Source organism: Strigops habroptila, chromosome 11 (assembly GCF_004027225.2).
Source record: "Strigops habroptila isolate Jane chromosome 11, bStrHab1.2.pri, whole genome shotgun sequence".
NCBI classification, from domain to species: Eukaryota; Metazoa; Chordata; class Aves; order Psittaciformes; family Psittacidae; genus Strigops; species Strigops habroptila.
The window spans coordinates 21,304,963-21,314,365 of NC_046360.1; the positions used below are offsets into that span (position 1 = coordinate 21,304,963).

General features: G+C 41.6%; 1 protein-coding gene across 1 annotated transcript; it reads right to left on the reverse strand.

Annotated features, from left to right (window-relative positions):
* Nucleotides 1-266: 266 nt before the first annotated feature.
* MAPKAPK3 (MAPK activated protein kinase 3) lies at nt 267-9,295 on the reverse strand. The gene is made up of 5 exons (XM_030501661.1): nt 8,728-9,295; nt 8,428-8,552; nt 6,332-6,417; nt 3,639-3,719; nt 267-2,116 (listed from the first exon to the last, which is right to left on the reverse strand). Exons 1-5 carry the CDS (start codon nt 8,757-8,759, stop codon nt 1,958-1,960), a joined length of 483 nt encoding a protein of 160 aa, XP_030357521.1. The 5' UTR covers nt 8,760-9,295; the 3' UTR covers nt 267-1,957.
* Between the last annotated feature and the right edge of the window lie 108 nt (nt 9,296-9,403).

The following is a 9,403-nucleotide window of genomic DNA, read 5'->3' on the forward strand; positions in this document are numbered from 1 at the left end:
ATTCACAGGGGTAATGTATCAGGACATGCTATAATCATAAAAATACCTATATTCACCAAATAATTTTAAATCACACCTTTGCAGAGGCTGATTTTAAAACCAATCCCTTGTAATCTTAAAAACCACTCCAGGTTGGGTAGCCTCTGAACGTGGACATCATTGAACACTTTCCTTCTCCCCTTTCCCATCACCTTCACCACAGATGTACCTTGCAAAGCAATACAAACTCTGCAGCATCTCAACAAATCAGGGATGACAGGAGGAAGGAATGTTATAACATGATTTATTAAAATCAGTTTATAAAACCCTAGGACCAGTTCACAGAGAAGAATGGAAGTCTCATCCAACACTTTGAAGATGGGAACAGGGCTCCTCAGAAAAGGTCAAAAGCCTTGAGCTGATCTTTGTTGGGGGTGACCAGATCTGCTTGGCAGTTAGATGTGGCAATTTGGATCCTCTCTGGAGCCTTGTTTTGCTTTTTGACCTTCAACATTCTTCTGAGCCTCTTAACACAACAGTACCCTGTGTGCCCACCACAAAGTCATTTTTGCCTGCATCACTAGAAGCACAGGATTCTCACCCTAGACTCTGATAATACTTTCACAAATATTTGCTTCACCTCAACTTAAAAAAAAAATAAACAAAAAAACCCCGAACAACCAAAATACAATGAGAGGAACTATTTTGATTACAAAGTAAAACAAATCAGCAAACCAAAGCTAGAATCCCATAAAACAAGGATAAGAGATGGGGGGAGAAAAACCCAAACCCAAAGGTGGATATACTCATTGGTGATCTCTCTTAGGTGGCAAAAATCTTTGGGTGCAGAAACACTGACAAAGCACTGCAAATAAAGTAGCATCCTCCCCTCCCTGAGCCCAGGAAACAAACCAACCCCAGCACCCCAAAACTTGCTATGATCAGCAGATGTCAGGTATGGGACCTGGAGGTAATTACCAGAAGGGATGCTGGCAGATACCAGGGTCCATTCAGAGAACATGCATTTGCCACTTCTTCCCGAATTTCAAAAGTCTCTCTTGTAGAGCAGTCTCTTGTATACAATTGCATGTCCAGTTGCACACCCTAGAGGTTACGGATCCAAGAGGAACAGCAATATTCTCTGCAGGATACTTTCAACTAATTCAATCCTTATTAAAACTCTTCAGATAAAGTACCATTTAAATTAAAAACATGACAAGAGAGGGATGTGACTGGCACAGACATGACACAATGGTTACAATTTAGAAAACTTACATGTTATCAAATGAGAATCCAAGACAAACTCAAATCTTCACATGAGCGTAGAGGAAGACTTTATAAAAATGGAAATGTATGGATGCTTTCTTCCTATAACAGGAATAACTGATTACTGTTTAGGTGATATTCTGTAACTACAGGAGGTAAGTTTGGAAATAATTGACTATTACCAACTCTGACATGAAATGCTGCCCAGATGCATCCATAATAGAGCTGCACTTGTGCTACTTGTATACAGAGCAGTGACATTTTTCTCCTTTCTCACTACTCACGTTTGAACTACTAGAACTCTCCAAGCAGAACACTTGGCATTTTTCTATTCCCAAGTTTAAAACAGTAGCAGAAGTTACTCTTGTAGATGGCTGTTAAGGCCTCAATGCATTAGTATGCTGAGACTGCCTCCTGATCTTTCCTCTCATCCAATAGTGTTAAAGCCAGAATGAAAACCCGTAACATTTCTGGTATTACTGTCCCTTCCCCAGCAATATGCAACAGAATCATGTCATATATGTTAGCCTTGAAAAGCAAAGCCCCGATTCAAGTCAGAAAAATGTAATCTTTCACACTGCTCCCTCTTGGCAGGATAGCTTCTTCATGATCTCATTGCCCAGATTTGTGGTACGGACTGAGTTGATCAGACTGATTTTCAGTTGTTCCTTTTAACTTCTACCCTCCACCCACAGGTCCTTGGCTTCTCTTCTCACTGGTTATTGCACCCCGGGGCTGCAGAAGAGCTGCCTGCCTGCTTCTGCTTCTTACGGCGTTTGTTCAGGAGGCGGTTGTTGGATGTTTTCAAGTCTTTGATTTTCACCTGATCATAGTCCACTCTCATGGTAGCCAAAGCACTGGTCATCTCCTCCTGAAACCAAGGAAGCAATGTATTGAAATCCCTGAGGCAGTGAGCACGCAGCCACTTCCCCCCCACCACTGCACTACTGCCAGGAGATGAATGTACAAAAAGGAACTCTCTGTCACACTATGGCCAGAAATAGCTAAGCCCTTTCTGCTGCAGTGGACTATGACTAAAGGCTTCGTTCTACTCATGGACTGATTCAGGAGGAACTATTCACACAGTGTTTCATACGTGAGCATGGAGGACCACACTCCGCTGGCCTAAATTCCACCATGTCTCTATGCCCAGCATTTCTTACTGCCTGGCTCTGGGCCTTCACCAGCCTCTGAGCCGGGGCTGCTTGTACCAGACGCTGAACACTGCTTTCCTTGCTCTGGCACCAAACTAAGTTAGCAGGAACTGGAATAAAGAGCCCACACAAAGTTGTTTAAAATTATGTGTTTCAAATTCACATGCTTCCTTAGTTTGAATTATATGTTTAAGTTAGGCAAATTTAAAACTTTTAAATGAGGTTGTGAACAAAAATCTGCTTAATGAACATTAGGCATTTAATTCAGGAAAGGGAAAACAATTAAATACTATGGGAATGTCGGTGGCCCAATGCAATACCTCTGGGACCTAGACAAAGCACAAGAATGGAAATGAAGAAGGCTGAGTGAAAAGATCTGTTTGATCTCTTTGACTTAGGGGGCAAAAGTTGCCTAGGTCTATGAAATTTTACCACTACACAGCTCAACACCTGAGCTATGTAATAGTACATCCGTACCATCAGTAATTTTATTTAAATTTAAATCCATTTAAATACATCAGTAATTCAAATAAAATCAGTAATCAGTAAAATACACCTCAGGAATGTTGCAATTATCAACATGCCAAGCATTGTAAATGGAGAAAATTCAGAACTACTTGTAAAAGCATGCCAACCTGATAAAGGGCAGCATGCAAGAGTTAAGGCTTGCTAACCAAAAGTTTAACTAAAAGTTAAACAACTTTTAGTCTGCTCTATAGTTTCACTTTGCAGGAAGCATTCAACTGTCATCAGTACAAACTGCAGGTGAGGCACCTGGTTAGATTAAGGGAAAGACAGATCATTGTTTTTCTCCCCTCTGATGTCATAACAAGGCTAAGGCTATTTAATGCTGGTTTACAATACAAGAACAGAGTAGAGAACCAGAATGCAGCTCAACCCTCCCACCCTGACCCCCTACATTTCCATCATACTCTTCACTTTGCTGTAACAAACTTCAAACTCCCTCAACACTGTGCCTTCTCCTCTGTAATCACATACAGGGGCTCAGCAGGTAGCATCATTAATACCTGCGACATTTGGCACAGCTGCAAGGATGCCAGACGAAGCTCAAATAGCATTGTGGTTTTTAACAGTTATCATATACACTGCTGTTTATGCTTTCCTTATTAAACATGGTTGTATTCAAAATAGCCATGATCTCCAAGGATCAAGGAGAAGCCTCCCCCTCTATCTCCTAGCAGCCTTGACTTCAAGAAATCTGAACTATGATTGACTTACTTTAACTTCATCCCAGTGGTCTTTATCCTCTTGCAGGACCCGTGCAGTATGAAGAGGGGTTGGTGGCACTGCCATTGATCTCTGAGAAAAGGGAAAAATACCAAAAGCGTTGTGCAAAATCACATTTAGGAACTGGCTGCTTGTTCTCCTATGTCTATGGAGGACATAAACCTCTATCTAATGTCCTTCAGTGGCCTCTGTTATTCATGCTTTTAAGCACTCTACAAGCAAATTCATGTGTGAGGTGAAAAAGATCTGTAGTCCCCACAGAACAGTATCTCTAAAGAGAAATCAGCACCGAGTTTCTTTGGCTCTGCTCCCTTCCAGTCTAACCAAGTGTTGGATAAATTTTTATGTACATTTTAGATTTCATCTGACATTTCACTATTCATTAGCCAATGTTTTAAAATGCTTAATTGACCTTTATCTTCTAGGATCTGTGTTAGGACATATTTTCTTGTACATATACATTAACTGAGATTGCCAGTTTATCAGATCATAAACGTGCCCAAAAGGGGAAATTACACCATTATTCAGAGTAAGGCACAGTTCAGAAGACACTGAATCACCTGAGATGCTCTTCCACATAAAACCAAGATCTACGCTCACCTGCCATGGAAGATCAGTAGATACTTTAAATTAGAATATGGTACAATTTCTAAAACACAAAGGACAGTCCCCTAGCTAAATTCAGCAAGAATCATGGTATTTTCTTACCACTCTTATAATTTCATTTGGATATTCTATCTTCCTTATGCTTTCTACCCAAACTTGCTGTCTACTGGCATCCTATACCAGACACAGCTACATATCAACAAAGTCTAAGGAGATTCCTGTACATGTCACTGTAAAATAAGCATTACATTGGAGGCAGTGCTTAGACTCCACTGAGCTAACAGCAGCACTGCAGTAGTTACAGAAGAAGAAATCATGACTCCTGCATGCTCTGGAAGGGCCCCTAGCTGTCCAGGAATAGGTTTTATCAAGTCCAGCTGGGACGAGAGAAATAGAAACCCAGCAGACAGGCTTTAGGGGTGTCCCTGAGGAGGTGTTGCAGGTGCCCTCCTATGTGCTGTGAGCTGCTACTTGATAAAACAATCTTATCTACAAGCTGACAATGTTTGCATAGTCCACAATAATACTTCTGTCATCCATTTAAAGGAAAAAAAAACCCAACCCATTAAAAAAGAGGAAAGACAAACATCCTCCTGCCCTGCTTGTGCAAGGCATTTCCCCAGACGTGTTCCCACTTAAGGATTTAGGAAAAAGAACACAGTCATTCACTATGTTGGTCTTTCCCCCTCCCTCCCTCTGCCTCATGGGAACAATAGGTTCAGCAATAAAAAATGCCAACCTGCAGCTCCTAGAGCATTCTTCCAGGAACAGTATTCTAGCCCGGCTCTTTGGTGCAGCAGAATCTATAGACCTTGTCTCTAATCTCCTCCTTATTAATTGGTTATATGCATATTTCAAGTAACATGTGTCACTGTAGGTGGTAGCTTCCTTAGCTATTAGGCACTCATTCTGTGAAATTCATCGCCTGCTGACTTCTGAAACACCTCCTTCTTGGGTCTTCAAACGCTTAAAGCTGGAGGTATTTATTCTGAACAGTGATCACAATTTTATTTGGTTAGAAAAGACAGAAACATTGTCTGGGTTCTGTGCTAGTTCTAGGGATTTTTATAACCTCAATTTCTCAGCTTTCCCAATCCTATATCTCTCTTCATCGGGATCTTATACAGCTACATTTCTGTATGATTCTAAGGGCTTTCAGATCTTCCAACAGACATTATAGAAATGCTGACTATTAGTCATGCCTCTGTTTCTGCCCCTGCCTCTGAGGGTCAGCAAAGACAGAGAAAGCACTATGGGAGAAACAGCAGCACAAGTGCTTCTGCTCCTGGCTGAGGATTTTTTGGGCAGTGAGAACAAGACTGGTGTCCTTTTAGGCACAAATGTGAGAAGTACAAGCTATTATTTTGAGTGACACCTACAGAGCAGAGATGATCTCCTGAAACTTAGCCTGGTAACTCCTGGGATTCTTGTCTCTTGTTTGAAATAGTTAATTTTGTATTATTAGAGTCGTTTGGTGGGGTTTTTTTAAACCCAAAAATATTTTTTAAGGAAAAGTAAATTCAACCAAGTCACAGACTGAAACCTGAGCTGGGACCATTAATAGCTCTGTGCACCACCCTACCTGGCAATCTCTCCCAGGGCACTAAGCCGAGACCCCGACTCCTCCCTCCAGCATTTCCAAACTCTGCCAAGGATGAGAATCCCCACTAAGCACAGGACTGTGTTCACACGAACACAGCTATGCACAGTGGTGCCTGAGACCACTAATAATAGCTCTCTTCAAATCCTGCACTGATGAAGCGAGTACATAGAGTTTATTTTTAAAGAGAGTTACACATGCATACGCTGCAGAGTCAATAGTGCCTGCGTGCTCACAGGACAGAGATACATTCGACTTTTGCTTCCAAGGACGCTCTTATGGGTGTCTCTCTTTGTGTGTCCTCTAGTAACACCAAGAAGAATTGTGGCTCTGCAAGCAGATGACCCTCTGTGGAGGGCACAGTAGGTTAATTAAGTTATTAGCAGTAATCGTCATCCTTCTCTTGCTGTGCTGTCTGGAGATACGTGTAAGTTCTGCAAGTAAGAATTCATGTCGGGAAAAGAGATCTGAAACTCACATTAATCCAAGGGTGATTCATAAATTGAGAAACTGTCATCCTCTCTGTCGGGTCAGTCTTCAGTAAATGGCGAATCAGTTGTTTGGCTGAAAAACAGGACCAACAATGGCATGTTGTAGCTTACTGCTGTGTTCCCAAATAACCTTGAGAATACAAAGACCTGCTGAATGAAGAAAGATAATGTTGCAGAACTCAAACCACCTACCTATGGCTATTACCATGTTAAGAAGCCATGTACAGTGTGGTTGGTTACTATGTTTAAAGAGTCAGAGCAAGCAAACATCCAAAACAAGAGGTATGCAGGAAAGACAAAGGAGTGGGGATTCCAGCTGTGCTATCTACATCACCAAACCAACTGTCTGGAGAGCAAGAACTTGAGAAAAAGAGAAACACAGGAACAGAAAGCTGCCACGCTGCCCGTCTGAAAGATGGTAACAAGCTTGGTATTATGGGCTGAATGAATGCATAAGCTGATGTTTTGAGAAATGACATGAGACAAAAACTAGCACAGGCTGTGGAAAAAAAGGACAATAAACTCTTCTTTGACAATCAAGAGGCCACTAAAAGGACAACAAAGAAGAAACGGATTGCACAAACAGGCTTTGCAGCAGCTTTCTGTGAACATGGTATCTGCCAAAACAGGAGTACTAAGTAGCAGAGATATGAGATGATGCGAGTTTAGACAAGAGTTTCATTAATGCGGGTGGACAGACTGGAAACACTGCATCCAAGGAACGTTATTTAGACAGACTTATACATAACTTCCTTGGGAGAACCTAAAAAACCTTCTGAATAAGAGTTCTCTGTCAGAAACATCAAATGCAAGATGACTAAATGCTTGTAAGAAGCTGCCAGAGGTACAAGTTGATACTTTAAGTTTGTGAAGTGAGGCTGCAAAAGAGTTTTACAGTAGAGATTACCTAGAATCTAAAATGTACAAGGAAAGGAAAGGAGGGGACCACAGACAGAGCCCATTAAAATGATTACAGAAGCTGGAGGGGAATTTAGAGGAACTCTCCATAGCTGATGCAATGATGGAATGATTAAAGAAAAGCATGACGAGTACAAAAGAGGGCAAAAAGAAGCAGCCTGCTGAAGGTGCCTGATTATCCTAAAAGAATACACATAAACTAGCTGATTTAATAGGTTCAAGGGTAGAGGGCACCTATCTTCATTCAGCAAACACACAGAAACTCTCCAAATTTTCCAAGTGCATGTTCTCTCACTCTGCGCCCCTAGCATTTTAGTAACTGCTGTAATAAGAACAAGACCCAAGCCGGTCAAAACATTAAGCCAGAAACCTCTAAGTAAAACATCTTCCTTATTAATGCTCAGTAGTCTATGCTGTACATGCAGCCATGAGATCCAGTGAGGGGTTAAAATGCCACAGATCAGTAATTTGTTATTGCTAAACAGCAGACAATAACAGGATGCTAGCAACAGCAATATAAAGGGCTTGTTAGAAAGACGTGCTCAGAGGTTGCTGACCTTCCTCTCTAACATGAAGGGCCAGTGAGACTTCTCTAACATGAAGGGCCAGCTTATCGGACTGTGAGAATAAGAGGGTATCAAAAACATCCACTTTCAGGACACTGGTTTGAGCCCATCCAGGTCACAGCTGAACAGCAGCAGATTTTGGTCAACGACTTATACAAGATAAATTGTTGACCTTCATTTAAGCGGTGGATAGCAAGTTCCCACATCACAAAAAGCTAGGAGGAAAACTTGCCATCCTTGCTGGCTGCATCACCAAGGAGGGCAAAGGCTGAATAAGTTCTTAATACAGTTTGCCTTTCTTCCAGCTCAGCTTGCATTGCAGCTGTCCTGGCATTCTCCTTTCTCAGGATTAAAGACTTCTGTTTCCAGAGGGTTTAATCTCAGCATTCACTAGCACTAGCTGCAATTGGGAAGTTTTCAGTAGTCATTTACTTTCTGTAGCACTGAGGTTGCTGGCCAGTATCTGAGTTCCAGTCGTTCTCTGTATCACCTTACAAAAAATAATTTAAATTCTAAAAGAAAAGGAAACATAAACTAAGACAGGCTTTTAGAAGCACAACACCACGCACATGCTCATCAGTAGTACTGAGCATCATTACCTTCCTCTGATACTTCAGCCCACTCTGGATTGGGAAATCCATATTGCCCCATCCGAATTCTTCTCTTCATCCCTGGAGAAATGGCTTGACCAGTGTTTGAGTAGAATGGAGGGAACCCACACAGGCTGGAAGAGTGGACAAAAGAACTTGTATAACTAGGAAAGCCCTTCTGACTCCTAAAAGTCCCATACAAGCTTATATTCTTCTGCAGGTTGCATGATCCTACTGACTAATTACTGGTAAGTGCAGATTCGACAAGATGTGTCATTGTGTTCATCAAGCCTCTTTCCAAATACTTACAGAATATATGTGATGACACCCAACGACCACATGTCACATGATTTGTCATACTTCTCAGGACCAAGGACTTCTGGGGCTGAAGAAGATTAAAACCAGAAATTAACAGAGTACCAGATGTTGTCTTTCACCTCCAGCACCTTATAAGTAGCAACACACTTCAACAAGTATCAGATGCGTTGAAAAAATGCAACTCACTGCAGGAACTGGGTAATATTTTCTATTGACAAGTTCCTAAACACATCTGATATAGCTTTAAAACAGGAGGAATGGAGTTGGCGAAATGCCCTACTCTTCACCTCAGTGCCTCTCTGCTCAAGAGAGTACTAAGATTACAGAAAAGCAGAAGGAGCTATAGCTAAATGTGTACAGGGAGACACTGCACTGAGAGAGGCAGGAGCATATGTTCCAGAAATCAGAACAGAAAGGACCTACTTGAGCTGTGATAAACTTTTGAATGATACCTAGCTGGAGTGTGCTTAGCTCCAGCAACTACAGAGCACTCTATTTTTCCTTGGCCTCCAGAGTATTATATTTTTCACTAAGTAACAAAATTATAGAGATATCCATTTAGAGGGGATGTTTTTTCTCTCCCCCCTGAGGCAGGTGAACTGGCAGGGAGCTTGATTTTGTGAGGAAAATGATTCTCTAGACATATGAGCAATCATGCTGGTTTATA

Coding starts and splice junctions, on each gene's coding strand:
- MAPKAPK3 (XM_030501661.1), bottom strand. CDS start 8,759: ATGTGGTCGTTGGGTGTCATCACATATATTCT. Junction 6,418..8,427: donor GGCTGAAGTATCAGAGGAAG/GTAATGATGCTC, acceptor CCTGTTTTTCAG/CCAAACAACTGATTCGCCAT. Junction 3,720..6,331: donor TGAATCACCCTTGGATTAAT/GTGAGTTTCAGA, acceptor CCCTTTTCTCAG/AGATCAATGGCAGTGCCACC.